The following is a 19,646-nucleotide window of genomic DNA, read 5'->3' as shown; positions in this document are numbered from 1 at the left end:
CTTTTTGCTTAGTGTCCGCCTCCTAGTGGCAACAGCTATACCCATGGTGAAGCCTGTGTCCCCCAATGATACGGATGAGAAAAATTAATTTTCCCTGAAATGGCGGTAAAACAAAAATATATACTAACTTCATCCATTTGAGCACATAGAGGCCGCCGCTGCCACCTTGATTAAAGATCCCATGCAAAATCTTGTGCGTGGTGATGCTGGCCGGTGTGATGACGTCATCACACACCGCGCAAGATTTTTTTTAACAGATTAATCCCTGAATGACCTTACTATTAAACCCAAATGCCGAATGCATCTGAGGGGTTCATCGACGGGGGCGGCACAATCGCTGTTCCCTGTCATTGCACCCACTACTTACAAAGAAATGCGCTTTGTGACTAAGTAATTCATTTACAAAGCAAATTTCTTTGCGAAATTCGGCGAAGTAGCCGAATAGAATTTTTCTAAACTTCGCTCATCTCTACCTACCATGCCATCCCGATTTTTAATCAACTGGGAAAAATTACATTATGGCTAGTGATCACATGCCCCTGTGTCCGGACGTCATCGATGCAGCGGGAAGTGGAGTACAGCAGGGGACCTGCCAGCTTGGGATGGGAGCAGCAATGAGGGGAGTATGACTTTTGTTTATGTATTTCCACCAGTCTGGGCAGATTGAAAAATATTTTTTCCCCGGTCAGCTTCCTTAAATTGACCATATATAAGTAAATTGGAAGCTGAAGGTGTTTTTAAGGGTATGACTGCATGGGACAACTCCGCTGCTGAATTTCCATTACAGAAACAGGAGGTTTCTCTGAAATCCACCACCACAAAAACTGCCCAATATGGGCAGGATTTAGCATCAGTATTACTGCAGAAATGGCAGCCGGTCTTCTACCGCTTTCAACCTTGCAGCATAAATTAAAAATCCACAGTGCAAGTCAGTTTACACTATGGGTTCTTTTTGTGGTGTATGGATAAGACTTCTGAAAATCTCACCCACTTTGCTTCTACAGTAAATGCTGCTGATTTTCTGCACACAATTCTGCTGCTGAGAATCCACAGTATTTGCACCACGTGTTGTCATACCCTAGTTATATCTGGATATTTTTGCAAAGGTGGCAACAGGAAATGCAGACATATTGGGTGTCATCTTTTAAATGATATATTCGATTTGTACTATACTATATATTAAAAATGTTACATTACGAGTGGTAATCCACTTCAAGCACTTCATGTAGTAGACTGACATATAGATAGGCTAGCTGAGATGCTATACAGTACATTGCTTATTTTCATATAAAAAACTGGGTAGTGTGGGCAGGCAGAATATGCATGTAGTTTTACAGAGTGCCCCAAAAATGAATTTTACTGGTGGGCCCTAGGCACCACAGTCCGACACTGTTCATGCACATCACCGTATCTCAGCCCGCATACTGCAAATCCGCAAAATATGGATCTGTGGACAAGAATAAGGCATGTTTTATAATTTGTTGAACGTACATACGGATGCCGAGAGAGATGTCATCCGTGTGCTGCCTGTTTTTGTTTTTTTGCAGACAAATAGAAACGAATGGGTCCATGTGCAAGCAACAAAAAATGTGCAAAGGACACAGGTGCAAAATACGGCCATGTGCATGAGGCCTGAGAATGAATTTGATGAAGTCATGTAATGTATGTGTACTTACCCACTGCTTCAAATACCTCTTTCACGCCATCTCCTGTTTTAGCTGAAGTTTCTATAAACAGAAGTCCCTTTTGTTCAGCAAAAGCCTGTGCAACCTGAGAGTAAAATAATTTATTGGAATAGGTCAAGGATCAACACGTGGCACAGTTTCTGATTGACATATTAATATACGGTAATTTGTAATTTCCTACAGCCTGAATCTACAGACAGTCCAGGGGAATATATTGAGTGCGTACGTACAATTATGATGTGACTGTCACACTTGAAAGTGTTGCATGATCATTTCAGATAAAACTTTTTTACAACATAAGTCTATCCGCAGCACCAGCCCCATGAATCCACATTCTAGATACATGGTAAAGAAGGCAGTAGCAGGGGACACGAAATCACCTGTCCGATTTTCCTTAAGACCATATTCCACCATTATAAATGTTTCAAAATTCCATAATCTCAATGCAGATAACAATGATTCTCGTCCTAGGGTTCTCGTCCTAGGGTTAACGCGCAGCCCCACACAGCAGCAGGGGCCCGACTGATACTGACAGCCGGGCCCCTGCTGTATCTGCCAGCAGCGGTGAAAACACAGATGCCGGCATATTAACCCCCTGTATGCCGCGGTCACGCTGACTGCGGCATACAGGGGGTTTGCGGCAGCTTGTATATCCCCATCGGGTCCCTGTGCTGCGGTTCCGGGGACCGATGGTTGCTATGGCAGCCCCGATGTCTTGAACAGGCATCGGGGCTGCCAGCTACGGAAGCCCAGGAGATCCAGCCCCAGGGCTTTGTCTCCTAGGCAACTGTTAGCGTCTTACAGTGTAAGACACTGACAGTTCAATACAGCACAATACAAATGTATTGTGCTGTATTAAAACAGGAATCAGACCCTGAAATGTTGAAGTCCCATAGTGGGACATAAAATAAAGTAAAAAAAAAAAGTTTAAAAAATAAAGTTTTACAAAAAAATTTAAAGTTTCAAGTAAAAAAAAAAAAAAGCGCCCTTTTCCCAAAATAAAGTAAAAAAAAAACATTGTAAAAAATAGGTCTTATCTGTACACAGAGGTGATAACATTACAGGCAGGATTAGAAAGAGTTAACTGCAGTAAAGTGATCTGTGTAAACCAAGAAGTGGCGCCAATTATTAGACATAGTGGCCAGTGCGAAAACTGCAGGATATTTGGTTTTAGATTAACATAAAAAGTGAAATGGAAAATGAAAAATAACATCATCAAAAATTATTTAAAAATATGTTAAACATAAAAAAGTGATTTAAACAGCAGGTCATTTTCTGATGACACATTCCCTTTAACTTCTTCCTCCTTTGTTTGGACTTTTAGCACAGCGAACAGCCTCACTTGACTTTCTCAGTCAGACCATTCACTGCGGCTAAAAAAGGAAAGAGATGAATGACTCAGTTACAGTATCAATCATTACACTGCTATGTGCAAAGTTCTTCTGTGGGTATATTTATCTAGGCCTATTAATAAAGCAACAGAACTGTCATATTGCTATCTTAATTCTACTGATGTACGATATTGCCAGCAGATAACATCTCTCCCTTGCAACTGCAATAAAACAACAATGGGATCCCTATCTATATAGGAGTTTTCAATTTAATAGTATTGCATAAATAAAAAAGAAAAATAGCCAAAAAGTCTTAAAAACTGTTTTCTAGGAATATTTTGCTTAAAAGAATTCCTTTCTGACAGAAATGTCCCTTTAAAGGGGAACCTGGTCCTATCTCAAGAATTGGGCCTCATCACATGCCAACGGAATGATGAGGATCTAAGCTATTTTTGGAGGTCCCATAGCAGTGAATAGAGAGAGACGCACATAGGGAGCCTCTTCTCCCATCCCAATGGCATGCAACAGAACCCTGTTCATGGTGGCTCAGGGGTTAGCACTGGTGCCTTCCAGCGCTGGAATCCTGGGTTTGAGTCCAACCAAGGACAACATCTGCATGGAGTTTGTATGTTCTTCCTGTGTTTCTGTGGGTTTCTTCCCACACTGCAAAAAGACATACTGATAAGAGAATTTAGACTTCCCAAATTCACCCATATGATGGCACAAAGATGCGGCAGCTTGGAGCTCTCAGGGCTGAGCTACCAAAATGATGTTTCATTGTATGAAAATAATAATGTTTCTTTTGTTCTTGAGATAGGAGCTCGTCCCAGAGATGGGATCCACACCTATTGGACATTTATGGCACAACCTGTGGATATGCCATTAATGTCCAGATGGGACAACCACTTTAAGGCCCCTTTCACACGAGCGAGTTTTCCGCGCGGGTGCAATGATTGACGTGAACGCATAGCACCCGCACTGAATCCAGACCCATTCATTTCAATGGGTCTGTGTACATGAGTGTTGTTTTTCACGCATCACTTCTGTGTTGCATGAAAATCGCAGCATGTTCTATATTCTGCGTTTTTCACGCAGCCCTGGCCCCATAGAAGTGAATGGGGCTGCGTGAAAAACGCATTGCATCCGCAAGCAAGTGCGGGTGCGATGCGATTTTTTTAACTGATGGTTGCTAAGAGATGTTGTTTGTAAACCCTCCGTTTTTTATCACGCGCATGAAAAACACATCAAAACGCATTGCAACCGTGCGGAAAAAACTGAACAACTGAACGCAATTGCAGACAAAACTGACTGAACTTGCTTGATAAATGGTGGGAGTTTCACTGAACGCACCCTGAACGCATCCGGAGCCAATCCGTCATGCTCGTGTGAAAGAGGCCTAAGGGTATTTTTACTTATTGGGGGTCATATTGGAAAAATCATGTAGAAAAAAAAACAACAGTTCAATAACATCGAAAAAGATTGGGTAAACGGCAGTTTAAAAACTGCAGGAGGTCCTATAAAAACACCTATTTTTTTTTTACTCAAAATGAATGTTTTATTTTGTATACCCCCTCCACAGGGCTAATCGTGCCATTTTCCATACAATAATTAGACATTACAAGCATATTACAGAAGTCTGCTCATAGCTGTCTGGTTGCTTTACCTCTCTTGAGACCTTTCCTTTATCTTGAAGGTCACTTTTGTTTCCTACCAGTGCAATAACCATCTCTCCACTGAAGACATATTTCTGCAGCTCCTGAAACCAAAGTTGAGCTCTGCTGAAGGACTCCTAACGGCAAAAGAGACTATATTAGAAAGAGACTGTCATTGCCCGAACTCTGGATAGAAGCTGTTAGATTTGGTCTAAGGCTGAGTTCACACGAGCGCGTCCGGATAAGGTCCGGATGCGTTGCGGCAAACCCGCGCGAGTAGGTACCCAATTGCAGTCAGTTTTGACTGCGATTGCGTTCCGTTGTTCAGTTTTTATCGCGCGAGTGCAATGCGTTTTGCATGCGCGTGACAAAAAACTGACTGTGGTACCCAGACCCGAACTTCTTCACAGAAGTTCAGGTTTGGGTTTGGTGTTGTGTAGATGTTATTATTTTCCCTTATAGCATGGTTATAAGGGAAAATAATAGCATTCTTTAATACAGAATGCTTAGTAGGTGGTCAATTGAGGGTTAAAAAAGAAAAAATAATGAACTCACCTTCTCCTCTTGATCGCGTAGCTGCCGGTCTCTTCTTACTTCTTTAATCATGAGCTGCCGGCTAAAGGACCTGTGGTGACGTCAGATCACATGGTCCATCACCACGGTGATGGATCATGTGATTGGACCATGTGATCTGACGTCACCACAGGTCCTTTAGCCGGCAGCTCATGATTAAAGAAGTAAGAAGAGACCGGCAGCTACGCGATCAAGAGGAGAAGGTGAGTTAATTATTTTTTATTTGTTAACCCTCAATTGACCACCTACTATGCATTCTGTATTAAAGAATGCTATTATTTTCCCTTATAACCATGTTATAGGGGAAAATAATACAGTGAATAGACTGTCATCTTAGCAACCATGCGTGAAAATCGCACCGCATCCGCACCTGATTGCGGATGCTTGCGATTTTCACTCAGCCGCATTCACTTCTATGGGGCCTGCGTTGCATGATAAACGCACAATATAGAGCATGCTGCGATTTTCACGCAACGCATAAGTGATGCGTGAAAATCACCGCTCATCTGCACAGCCCCATAGAAATGAATGGGTCGGGATTCAGTGCGGGTGCAATGCGTTCACCTCCCGCATTGCACCCGCGCAGAAATCTCGCCCGTGTGAACTCAGCCTAAGGCTTATTGCAGGGGTAGAGATTTTGCAATTTTTACTCTCTAGGGAACCTGTGCACGTAAAAATGCAGTGCATTGATATATAGAAAAGAGCACACCGAAGAGGAAAAGTGCACTCTGCAAATATTATTTGGTTAAAAATATATGCTTTATGTACATCATAAGTAAAAATCACACATATTTGGTAAAGACAAAAAAACACCACATGACAAGACACCTACTAGGGTCAAAAATAACAATGCAGATACATCATACAATACAGGTAGCATAAGTAACAAGGCCACAATGGAGGGATACACATATACAGACCCATTAGGCGCTGCAAACACCAGCCCCAACAAGTGTTTTGCTTTGCTTCCTCAGGCATTCATATATAGTTTTATACCAAAAATTCTGCAAAACATATAATTTATTCATTTAAAAAGGGTTTTCCGAGACTTTACTACTAATGCTCTTGAATAGTTTATCAGTATCTGATCGGGTGTCGGACCCCCCGCCGATCAGCTTTTGGAGAAGGCACCAGCACTCCTGTGAGTTCTGTGGCTTTCTCTATAGCGGCTGTGTTTGGTATCACAGCTCAGCCCCATTCACTTGTATGGGGCTGAGATGCTTCTAGGCCACGTGACCTAGGCCACATCACATGGCATAAGGAAAGCTGATAGAAGGCCGCGGTGCTATTTCAAGCGCCAGTGCCTTCCCAAACAGCTGATGAGCAGGGGTGTCGGACCCCCACCAATCAGATACTGATAAACTATGCTGAGGACAGGTCATCAGTAGTAAAGTCTCGTAAAATCTACCCTTTAAAGCTGTTTTCCAGTCATAGATATTGAGGACTTATCTTCAGGATAGGTCATCAATATCACATTGGTGGGGGTCCAAAACCCAGCATCCTACCAATCAACTGTTTTCGTCAGCCACCCGTGCTGAAGCAGACGGATCCAGAAGCAGACAGCTCCTTCCACTGTGTAGTGGCCATGCTAGGCTACTGCAACTTAGCTCCCAATCAAGCAGATTGCACTGCATTTTAGGAGAGCATAAGCTTTGCATGGCAAAACTACAGGTTATAATGGGTTGAAGCCAATATTTCCAAAATTAAGTACCAGAATCGATAAGCAGAAGTCAATCAGAGGCCAAACAGTTCAAGTCCTCCTTCAGCAGCTGTCTCTTCTGCCTCTCTACGCCAATGAGTTAGACAATTCCCAATTATCTAGGGTCATCACATCCAACAGCACTGTACATAGATCAATAGGTTGTTCTTAAATGGTTCTTTCAACAAACTTTGCATAAATTAATAGTGCAGTTAAATATGAGAAACTTTGTAATATACCTTATCAGAGAAAATTATTCTTTCGCCCTCCACCTACCTCCTTAACTAACATTTTCTGCTAAATCCATCTAGACTTCTAACAGTTGACTGAAGAATCAGATTACATGTTGCCCATAGAAGATTACGGAGAGAGGAGGGGTGAGCTGCAGTGAGAGAGAAGAGGCAAAAAAAAGAGTGTATTTAAATAGACAGAGACACACATGTGGCCCATAGAAGTCTATGGAGAGGAGAAAAATTCTGAGGAGAAAGAAAAAGGCATTTTCTCTGATAGAATATATTACAAAGTTTTTTTTATATTCACCTGTATCATTGATAGATTCAAAATTTGTTCAAACAACAGATACAAGAATTCTTCATATGTATTCATTCTACTGTTTCATCAATAACTTTCTCAAACTGCTTTCAGTTTTTGCAATAACTAATTCAGCCAGCATTCTTTAGATTTCTACAGCATGTAAATAAAAATCATATTTTGTAAGATTTGAGAAAGAATGTCTCATGGTATTTGCGGCTTATCTCCAACACCTAAAACTCACTAAACTCAGAATAATATTACCAATATTACCACTGACTAAATAATACCTGAAGACCATGAAGACAAATTACTAGGACACAGTGACTAAATACTACCAGATTGACGATTTATAGAAACCAGTGTAGGAAAACCAAAGTTACCACCATACAATGACCATATATTGGTAAATACCAGGACACTCTGCAGAACGTATAAATGATGACAGTACAGGTGTATGTAGCAACTTACACATGACATCCTCTCTGATCATTCATTTTACTTTTTCTTCTTCATCCAATCCAGACTGCTATGAAGACTTTTTCCAAGCATAACTTATATCTGCAGAGTGTAATGCAAAGACATCTGTGGCCCATAGTTTTTGCGGCACCCTCGGTAGTTATTTCCCTACTCATTCAGTAATGTCCCCCTTAGTGTCCCCGTACAATAGTAATGTCATCCTCAGAGCCCCTGTACAATAATAATCCCCCCCTTTGTACCACAGGACAATACTAATTTACCCCTTTGTGCCCCAGTGCAATATTAATGTCCTCCATAGTGCCCCTTACATCTGTAATTTATCCAGTGTTGCCGCCCCTTAAATCAGTAATGTCCTCTTTAGTGCCCATTTCAAGTGCCCCTTGCAATAGTAATGCCCCCCTTGGTGCTCTTTAGAGTAGTAATGTCGCACTTGGGGCCCCTTAGTACAGTAATATCTTATTTTAAGCTCCAACAATAGTAAATAGTATGTCTTTACAACATTATTTAAAAAATGAAACTCACGATGAGTGATCCATTTCCTCCAGCTCACAGTAAACGGTCCTTTGCAAGTGGCGCAATACAGTGACTTCATTGTGCCACCTTACGTCTTCTATGTGCTCCAGATCTCCTGGGAGCCCATACATCGAAGTGTCTGCCTCTGGTCCTCTGGTAGGCCTAAAGCAGTCTGTGAATAACCAGAGTACAGTGCCTTGAAAATATACTCATACCCCTTGAACTTTTCCACATTTTTTCACATTACACCCACAAACTTAAATGTGTTTTAGGGCTCTTTCACACCTGCGTTATTGTCTTCCGGCATAGAGTTCCGTCGTCGGGGCTCTATGCCGGAAGAATCCTGATCAGGATTATCCTAATGCATTCTGAATGGAGAGTAATCCGTTCAGGATGCATCAGGATGTCTTCAGTTCCGGTACGGAACGTTTGTTGGCCGGAGAAAATACCGCAGCATGCTGCGCTTTTTGCTCCGGCCAAAAATCCGGAACACTTGCCGCAAGGCCGGATCCGGAATTAATGCCCATTGGAAGGCATTGATCCGGATCCGGCCTTAAGCTAAACGTCGTTTCGGCGCATTGCCGGAGCCGACATTTAGCTTTTTCAGAGTGGTTACCATGGCTGCCGGGACGCTAAAGTCCTGACAGCCATGGTAAGTGTAGCGGTGAGCGGGGGAGCAGTGTACTTACCGTCGCATGGATCACGTCATCCATGCGCATGGGGCGCTCTGACGTCATTCTGGAGCGCCCCGGGAGCCGCACGGACTGTAAGTATACCGCTCCCCCGCTCCCCGCTCCTACTATGGCAACCAGGACTTTAATAGCGTCCTGGGTGCCATAGTAACACTGAAAGCATTTGGAAGACGGTTCCGTCTTCAAATGCTTTCAGTACACTTGCGTTTTTCCGGATCCGGAGTGTAATTCCGGCAAGTGGAGTACACGCCGGATCCGGACAACGCAAGTGTGAAAGAGGCCTTACTGGGATTTTATAATAGACTAAAGTAGCAAGTATGTGTGAAGTGAAAAGAAAATGATACCTGGTTTTCAAAATGTTTAATAAATAAAAATCTGAAAAGTGTGACATGCATTTGTATTCAGCCCCCTGTATTCTGATACCACTAAATAAAATCCAATGTGACCAATTGCCTCCTGAAGTCACCCAATTATTAAATAGAGCCCACCTGTGTGTAGTTTATTCTCAGTATAACTACAGCTGTTATGTGAAGGCCTCAGAGGTTTGTTAGAGAGCTTTAATAATCAAACAGCATCATGAAAACCAAGGAACACACCAGACAGTCCAGGGATAAAGTTGTGGAGAAGTGTAACGCAGGGTTATGTAAAAAAAATAATAATAATAATATCCCAAGCTCTGAACATCTCACAGAGCACTGTTCAATCCATCATCCGAAAATGGAAGGAGTATGGCTCAACTGCAACCCAACCAAGACATGGCCGTCCACCTAAACTGACAGCCGAGGCAAAGAGAGCCCTAATTAGAGAAGCAGCCAAGAGGCACATGGTCACTCTGAAGGAGATGCAAAGATCCACAGCTCAGGTGGAGAATCTGTCCACTAGACAACTATTAGTCATGTACCCACAAATCTGGTCTCTATGGAAGACTGGCAAGAAAAAAGCCATTTTTGAAAGCAAGCCATAAAAAGTCTAATTTGCACTTTGCCGAAAGCCATGTAGGGATTACATCAAACATGTGGAAGGTGCTCTGGTCATGAGACCAAAGTTGAACTTTTGGCCTAAATGCAAAATGCGATCTGTGACGGAAAACTAACACTGCACATCACCCTGAACAACACATCACCGTGAAACATGGTGGTGGCAGCATCATGCTGAGGGGATGCTTTTCTTCAGCAGGGACAGGGAAGCTGGTCAGAGTTGATGGTAAGATGGATGGAAGTTAATACAGGGCAATCCTGTTGGAAAATCTGGTAGAGGCTGCAAAAGACTTGAGAGTGGGACGTAGGTTCACCTTTCAGCAGGACAATGACCCTAAGCATACCATTGAGAATCAGTGGCAAGACTTGAAAATTGATGTTTACAGACGCTTTCCATCCAATCTGTTGAGTCTGAGCTATTGTGCAAAGAAGAATGGGAAAACATTTCAGCCTCTAGATGTGCAAAGCTGGTAGAGACATACCCCAAAAGATTTGCAGCTGTAATTGTAGTGAAAGGTGGTCCTATAAAGTATTGACACAGGTGGGCTGAATACAAATGCACACCACACTTTACAAACTATCGAAAATTTTGAAAACCATGTAACATTTTCTTTTCGCGAATACTTACTACTTTGCGTTGGTCTATCACATAAAATCCCAATAAAATAAATTTAATTTGTGGGTGTAGCGTGAAAAAAAGTGGAAAAGTTCAATAAGTATGAATACTTTTTCAAGGCACTGTAAATGGTGGGGCAGGGAGCCAAATGCTCTCTGCTTCACCATAGATTTTAACTGGATCTGTATCGTGAGCATGCAGATACAGCTGATAACTGCACTTGCCTGGGATTTGGGATGGGTCTTTCGCCTCCATTATAGACCGGCTGGACAGGTCTATTACAGTAGTAAAACCTAATGCTCAGTTTAGTGAGTTGGTGCTGGCTGCCCACTGGTCAGCCCATGGGGAATCTTCCCGGTATGGTCCGTCTATGGCCAGTCTGCCTCTGTGTTCAACATAATGCAAAATAATGAAAAAAAACACTTTTTATTTTTCCATTTGGGGCTTTCTTTACAGGTGAGTGAGGATGACGTTTTCATATATGTCAGATACCATTGTAATACTAAGATTTATTTACAGAGCAATGACCAAATGACTATTTGAAACTTTGGCAGAGCTGTGGATGCTCGCCTAATCTTACTAAGGATTCACAGATCTAACTATACTCCTGATGTAATACAGTGAACTCGGCCAGCACTCTCCACACTTGTAGTGGATTAATGGTCTTTTCCTCTGTGCTAATGGTATAGTATTAGCAATAAGATATTATATTTGGAAAGTCAACCTAAGAGAAGCAAATTATCTTGTAGATTTTGTTAGGCTGTAATGAAAACACACATATTAACCCCTTCTACCCCGGGCCAGTATTCACCTTCCTGCCCAGGCCATTTTTTGCAAATCTGACATGGGTCACTTTATGTGGTAATAACTTTGGAACGCTTTTACTTATCCAAGCCATTCTGAGACTGTTTTCTCGTGACACATTGTACTTAATGACAGTCAATATATTTCACCTTTAATTATGATAAAATCCCAAATTTACCAAACATTTTGAAACATTCGCAACTTTCAAAATTTCTATTTCTCTTCTATTTTTAAGACAGAAAGCGATACCTCACAAAATATGTATTACTTAACATTCCCCATATGTCGGCTTTATGTTTGCATCATTATGTAAATGTCATTTTATTTTTTGGAGACGTTAGAAGGCTTAGAATTTTAGAAGCAATTCTAAAAATTTTAAAGAAAATTTCCAAAACCCACTTTTTAAGGACCAGTTCAGGTCTGAAGTCACTTTGTGGGGCTTACATAATAGAAACCACCCAAAAATTACCCAATTGTAGAAACTACACCCCTCAAGTTACTCAAAACTGATTTTACTAACTTAGTTAACCCTTTAGGTGTTCCACAAGAATTAAAGGAAAATGGAGATGAAATATAAAAATTTCACTTTTTGGGCATATTTTCCATTTTAATATATTTTTTTCTTTAACACATTGAGGGGTAACAGCCAAACTAAACTCAACATTTATTACTGTGATTCTGTGGTTTACAGAAACACCCCAAAGGTGGTCGTAAACTGATGTAAGGGCACACGGCAGGGCGCAGAAGGAAAGGACTGCCGCATGGTTTTTGGAAGGCAGATTTTACTGGACTGGTTTTTAGACACCATGTCCCATTTGAAGCCCCCCCGATGCACCCCTACAGTAGAAACTCCCAAAAGTGACCCCATTTTGGAAACTAGGGGATAAGGTGACAGTTTTTTTTGCTACTATTTTGGGGTACATATGATTTTTAATCGCTCTATATTACGTTTTTTGTGAGGCAAGGTAAACCAAAAATGGCTGTTTTAGCACTGTTTTTTTTTTTACAACGTTCATCTGACAGGTTAGATCATGCACTATTTTAATAGAGTAGGTTGTTACGGATGTGGTGATATCAAATATGTCTACTTTGTTTGCTTGTTTCAGTTTTACATAATAAAGCATTTTTGAAAAAAAAAAATGTTTTTGTGTCTCCATTTTCTGAACGCCATATTTTTTATTTTTCTGCCAATCGTCTTGTTCAGGGGCTAGTTTTTTGGAGAAAGAGTTGACGTTTTTATTGGTACCATTTTTGGGTACATATGATTTTTTAATCATTCATTATTACACTTTATGAGGCAAGGTGACCAAAAAAATGTTGTTGTTTTGGCACAGTTTTGGCACAGTTTTTATTTATTTATTTTTACAGCGTTCATCTGAGGGGTTAGGTCACATAATTTCTTTAAAGAGCAGGTTGTTACGGACGTGGCAATACCTAATATGTATACTTTTTCTTATTTATTTAAGTTTTACCCAATAATAGCATTTGTGAAACAAAAAAAATGATGTTTTAGTGTCTCCATAGTCTGAGAGTCATAGCTTTTTTATTTTTCGGGTGATTGTCTTAGATAGGGGCTCATTTTTTTCAAGATGAGATGACGGTTTGATTGGTTCTATTTTGGGGGGCATACGCCTTTTTGATCGCTTGGAATTGCACTTTAAATGATGTTAGGTGACAAAAAATTGCTTTTTTGGCAATGTTTTTTTTTTTTTTACGGTGTTCACCTCAGGAGTTAGGTCATGTTATATTTTTATAGAGCAGGTTGTTACGGACAGGGCGATATCTAACATATCTACTTTTTTTTTTACTTTAACACAATAATAGCATTTGTTAAGCAAAAAAAAATCATATTTTGTGTTTCCATTGTCTGAGAGTCATATTTTTTTTTTTTTTTTTTTTGGCGACTGTCTTAGGGTCTCAATTTTTGCGGGATGAGTTGACATTTTTATTGGTACCATTTTTGGGTACATATGATTTTTAATCATTCATTATTACACTTTATGAGGCAAGGTGACCCAAAAAATTGGTTGTTTTGGCACAGTTTTTATTTATTTATTTTTACGGCGTTCACCTGAGGGGTTAGGTCACATAATATTTTTATAGAGCAGGTTGTTACGGACGTGACAATACCTAATATGTATACTTTTTCTTATTTATTTAAGTTTTACACAATAATAGAATTTTTGAAACCAAAAAAATTATGTTTTAGTGTCTCCATAGTCTGAGAGCCATAGCTTTTTTTATTTTTTGAGCGATTGTCTTAGGTAGGGGCTCATTTTTTGCGAGATGAGATGACGGTTTTATTGGTTCTATTTTGGGGGGCATACACCTTTTTGATCGCTTGGTGCACTTTAAATTATGTTAGGTGACAAAAAATTGCTTTTTTGGCACTGTTTTTTTTTTTTTTTTTTAGGAGTTAGGTCATGTGATATTTTTATAGAGCAGGTTGTTATAGACACAGCGATATCTAACATATCTACTTTTTGTTTTTTATTCCACCTTAACACAATAATAGCATTTGTGAAGCAAAAAAAATCATATTTTTGTGTTTCCATTGTCTGAGTCATAGTTTATTTTTTATTTTTTTGGGGCGACTGTCTTAGGTAGGGTATCATTTTTTGCAGGATGAGGTGATGGTTTGATTGGTACTATTTTGAGGGGCATACGCCTTTTTGATGGTTTGGTGTTTTGTGATGTAAGGTGACAAAAAATTGCTTTTTTTTACATTGTTTTTATTTTATTTTATTTACTGTGTTCATCTGAGGGGTTAAGTCATGTGATATTTTTATAGAGCTGGTTGTTACGGATGTGGCAATACCTAACATATATACTTTTTTTTTTTTTTTTCGCTTTAACACAATAATTGCATTTTTGAAACAAAAAAAATGATGTTTTAGTGCCTCCATGTTCTGAGAGCTATAGTTTTTTTTATTTTTTGGGCGAAAGGGGGAAAGGGGCGTTTTTTTCTTTTTTTACTTGAAACTTTATTTTTTTTATTAAAAACTCTTTTTTTAAAACTTTATTTCTGTCCCACTCTGGGACTTTTGGGGGTCTGATCCCCTCTGCAATGCATTACAATACATCTGTATTGTAATGCATTGCCTGTTAGTGGATTACACTAACAGGTTGCCTAGGAGACTCAGCCTGAGGGTGGATCTCCTGGGCACCCGTAGAAGGCAGGTCCTGATGCCGTGCAAGGCATTGGGCAGCCTGTGCACAGCATCAGGCTGCCTTCTCACCCATCGGGCCCCCACCATGGTCAGCGCTGATCGCGGCATAGAAGGGGTTAATCCGCTGGCATCGGCTTGTACAGCGATGCCGGTGGATACAGCAGGGGCCTGGCTATCAGGGACTGCCGGGACCCTGCAGTGATTGGGCGCGCACCTCTCCGATGCCCGCCCGATCACCATGACGTAATAGTACGTCAAAATGCGGGAACGCACCTGCCGCCATGAGGTACTATTATGTCTTATGTCGGGAAGGGGTTAAAAGGGTTGTGCAGTGCCTTAATAATAATAATAATCCTCAGGATAGGTCATCAGTATCAATTTGGAAGTTGGTATGTCTCCTGGCATCCCCACTAATAAGCAGTTTGAATGGGTCATGGTGTTTGTCCAAGTGCGGTTTCCTCTTCAAAATTACCTGCACACCATCTCCTTTGCAGTGTGTGTGCCATGTAATTACAACAGCTCATCCCGTTCTATCCCTCACCCCGTCCTCTTTGTCCAGCTAATGCCCTTTATCATTACTTCCATTTTCCTCAAAACTCCCATCCATCTTGAACTGTCCTCCCACCTTTTTCAACCAGCCGTTAATGATCTGCTCAAGTGAACGGAGCTTAGCCGCGCCCAGGCCAGTTGATGCTAGTCGTGACGTCACTGGGCCAGCGGTAAACAGTGAGAAGGCCGCGGCGCTGCTGGAGCGCCGCTGCCTTCTCAAACAACTGATTGGCGGGGGTCCCGGGTGTCAGACCCCCGCCGATCGGATGCTGATAATCTATCCAGAGGATAGATTATTATTATTATTATTAAATATTATTAAAGCGCCATTCATTCCATAGCGCTGTACATATAAGAAGAGGTATACATACATAATACAGACAATTGCACTAATCATAAACAAGACGTAGATCATCAGTTTAAACAAACTGCAGAACCCTTTAAGCAGATCTGCCTGGTTTTCCTGCTATTGGCAGCCACGCCCCCATCTGTCCTGCTCTCACCACGCCCCCTCCTGTCCTGCTCTCACCACGCCCCCTCCTGTTCTGCTCTCACCACTCCCCCACCTGTCCTGCTCTCACCACTCCCCCTCAGGTCCTGCTCTCACCACTCCCCCCCCTGTCCTACTCTCACCACGCCCCCTCCTGTCCTGCTCTCACCGCTCCCCCTCCTGTCCTGCTCTCACCACGCCCCCTCCTGTCCTGCTCTCACCACTCCCCTCCTGTCCTGCTCTCACCACGCCCCCTCCTGTCCTGCTCTCACCACTCCCCTCCTGTCCTGCTCTCACCACTCCCCCCCCTGTCCTGCTCTCACCACTCCCCCTCCTGCCCTGCTCTCACCACTCCCCTCCTGTCCTGCTCTCACCACTCCCCTCCTGTCCTGCTCTCACCACTCCCCCTTCTGTCCTGCTCTCACAACTCCCCCTTCTGTCCTGCTCTCACCACTCCCCTCCTGTCCTGCTCTCACCACTCCCCCTTCTGTCCTGCTCTCACCACGCCCCCTTCTGTCCTGCTCTCACCACGCCCCCTCCTGTGCTACTCTCACCACGCCCCCTCCTGTCCTGCTATCCATTCACTCTGTCTCCTGTATTGAGAGGCTACTGCTATATGTGAGGATGTAGCAGAGCCAGGAAGGTGCTGTGAAACACAAACTGTGATCAATCCCACTGTCTGTCCTGTTTATGGCCCCTCTGCTCTGTGATCTTATCACAGACATGTTTATTACAGCCAGACCAACAGTTTAACCCCTTCTGAGCTGTATATATGGCTGAGGTCAGTGATTTCAGCAGCAGTCACTGGTCTTATCTGTAAATGTGTGCCCTCTCCTTCCTGCACACTGTATATAGTGACCCCCCCCTCCCATGTAGTTATATGTGACCCCCACACTGTATAACAGGTCAGTCCTTTAATTGTGCAAGCTTATGAGGGAGTCGATGAGGGATAGCTGAAGGCCTAGGGAGCGTTTTACCATCAGCTATGGACTTCATAGGGGGGAGAAAGCTGGCACTAAAGTGCCTAGGGCCAGGGCTGGGACAAGGTCCACCACCAACAGAGGCTGAGCTGCCCAAGTGCGCCCCCCCCCCCCCCCCCCCGCCATTTAGATATGTATGCTTGTTATTAATCAGACATCCACCCCAACCCATCCAACCCCCCCCCTCCCCCCTGGGGGCGTTCCTTGTAATTTTACCCCATCCAGAACCCCATCAGACATCAGATCAGACGGAAAAGAATATTATCTTTATTTAAGAACTATCTTACTTCACTTCAGGGCAGACTCTCACACTCTATCCCTGCTGGGGCCTGGGCTAGTTCGTGACACAGTGCTGTGATCCTTGCCTGCTGCCCGCGCTGCTCCTGGTCTCCAGAGGGCACACATGTGACCTGACTGCGTACAGCGCGTCAGGTCAAAGTGCGCGCTGTACGCAGCCAGTCAGGCAAGCGACTGAGCAGAGACCAGAGCAGCGGAGCGGCCGAGCCAGGAGGTGGAGCACGTAAGTCAGTGCCAAGTGCTCACTACTCCCTCCGTCCTCCAGCGCGGCCGGCAGCCCGGCAGGCGCGGAAGCAGCAGCGACGTGGTCAGTGGCCTGCCTGCCGCCCAGAGGCTGGGGAGCTGGCCTGCGCCCTGAGGCTGGAGCCTCCCCAGGCTAGGGCAGCATCAAATCTGTCTCCACAGCAGTAGCAGGATGTAGTGTCACATATCACACTGCTGGTCTGTGTATAAGGAGGAGCGGTGCGGCCGGGAATCTGCTGTGCTCCTTCTCCTACACAGACCAGCAGAGCAATGTGTGACACTACATCCTGCTACTGCTCTGGAGCGCCAGCGGCTGAACTGTGATCATGAGGAACTAGGTGAGTATATTTTTTTTACTTCCTGTGAAGGGGGCACATATCTGACCATTACTACTGTGAGGGGGCACATATCTGACCATTACTACTGTGAGGGTGCACATATCTGACCATTACTACTGTGAGGGGGCACATATCTGACCATTACTTCTGTGAGGTGGCACATATCTGGACATAACTACTATGTACTGGCACAAAGGGGGAATAATTACTATGTGGGGGCATTAAGGGGACTGGGTGTGTATAGGTATGCTTTGGACAGAGTTAGAGGCGTGACCTAGTATGAAAAGAATATATATACGTATTGTAAACATTTTCACAAGACGTTTTTTTATTTGCACATATATGTTTATATTTGTATGTGTGGTTTGGGAGGGGGGGGGGGGGCAGGTACATCCTTTGCACAGGGGCCCAGACATTTATAGGTCATTTCATCATTTTCCCAAATTCTTATGAAAATATATTCAGCACATACTGCATTGAACTAACTGTACCATTTTAAAATTATAACGACTCCGACTTCGACTCCACACCCTTGTATTATACAGCATAATAGATGCAGTGGACACAGGTATGTAGTATACACCCAGCAGTTTACTAATATGTGAGGTACAATGTATAATAGATGCAGTGTGTACAGATATATATTATATACAACAGTGTAGTGAGATATGAGGCACAAGGTACAATAGATGCAGTGTGTTAAGATATATAGTAGATACAGCAGTGTACTGATATATGAGGTACGAGCTGTAATTTATACCTCATACCTCACATATCAGTACATGCTGTATATACTGGCCAGAAACAGGGAGTGAGTGGGGCTACGAATCGGGCATGGGGGCCCAATTTATATTCTTACTATGGGCCCCAGTGATTTCTATGTACGCCCCTGCCTGAGAAGTCAGCTCAAAACCTTAACCATGACATAGAAGGCTGCCAACAACATCTCCCTCTCCATACATCTCTGACCTATTCTCCTGATAGTTCCCCACATGCAATCTTCAATCTCTTACCGTGGGTATTCCTCCTCTATACCACTCCATTCAGTTAGTTCATGTTTATTGCACCTTATTTTTGCATTATGTTATGTAATATGTACATAAAGCCGTATCATGTACAGCTCTCTGCCATTAATGATGCTTTAAAATTGTATGCAGAACTTGGAAACCCCAGCGTTTTACATGTTTTCAGCACCTGGCTGTCCAGCAGAGATCAGTGCAGGAAAACAGAAGATATATTCCTGTCACACATGTATTTGTCGTCAGTGGAAGTATGCAGTTCCTCAAGGTCAGTGTACAATATCTGGTACCTGGCTTTCAGTGATATATGTTACAGTGGTACCTCTTATGATCTTTTCATTTACAGTCTCTAGTTGGTGATAGTCTCCCACATCTGATGTCTTTCACTATGTCTTAGTACCTGTCAGACAGTCGAAAATAATTCAATCAAATATCACAAAAACTGTGCAAGGTCCATCAAAAGGCTTGTTAAAGTCCATATCACAGTGGCAATAATTGCAAAAGAATGTCCCCAAGTGTCAACCATGATAAAAATACAATGGATTTACCTTAGAAGTAATGTCGTAAACCAGCAAGGCAGCACTGGCACCACGGTAATAAAGATGGGACACACTGTGGTATCTCTCCTGCCCAGCGGTGTCCCAGATCTCAAAGTCTAGAATTCTGCCTTGGAGACAAACTCTGTGCGAGAAAAAGGCACCTGTAACATGGAGAGGAAAAAAAACCCCATAAGAACCATAAAGACCTTAAAGTATCACTAACCTTTCAACAAACTTTGCATTAATCAATAGTACAGTGTGCGTACATAGAAACATAGAGGAAACATGAGGAATAACATTATTTCTGGCCATTATATCACTTGTATCTAACTCTTTTAGCAGTTTTCCTCTGTGCATAGTGAATGTCTAATTTGCTGTCATCCACTGCACATGGAAAGTAGAGGAGAATCCGCTTTATGGTATTCTCTAATTCACTGAGAAGCAGCCCGAGGATCATGGAGGACATTA

The 19,646-nt window shown here is 42.6% G+C and overlaps 1 protein-coding gene across 2 annotated transcripts in view; it reads right to left on the bottom strand.

Annotated features, from left to right (window-relative positions):
• Positions 1 to 19,646, bottom strand: part of RAB17 (RAB17, member RAS oncogene family) — a 38,309-nt gene that overhangs the window by 3,294 nt on the left and 15,369 nt on the right. The window contains exons 3-5 of one of the 2 annotated variants that reach the window (XM_040439872.1): positions 19,188 to 19,339; positions 4,680 to 4,805; positions 1,677 to 1,770 (exon numbers count right to left, since the gene is read on the bottom strand). In XM_040439872.1, coding sequence (XP_040295806.1) covers positions 1,677 to 1,770; positions 4,680 to 4,805; positions 19,188 to 19,339 — 372 coding nt within the window. The remainder of the gene's footprint in view (positions 1 to 1,676; positions 1,771 to 4,679; positions 4,806 to 19,187; positions 19,340 to 19,646) is intronic. The other variant, XM_040439873.1, reaches the window with a different exon arrangement.

Source organism: Bufo bufo, chromosome 7 (genome assembly GCF_905171765.1).
Source record: "Bufo bufo chromosome 7, aBufBuf1.1, whole genome shotgun sequence".
NCBI classification, from domain to species: Eukaryota; Metazoa; Chordata; class Amphibia; order Anura; family Bufonidae; genus Bufo; species Bufo bufo.
This window is presented reverse-complemented; position numbering and strand designations above follow the sequence as displayed.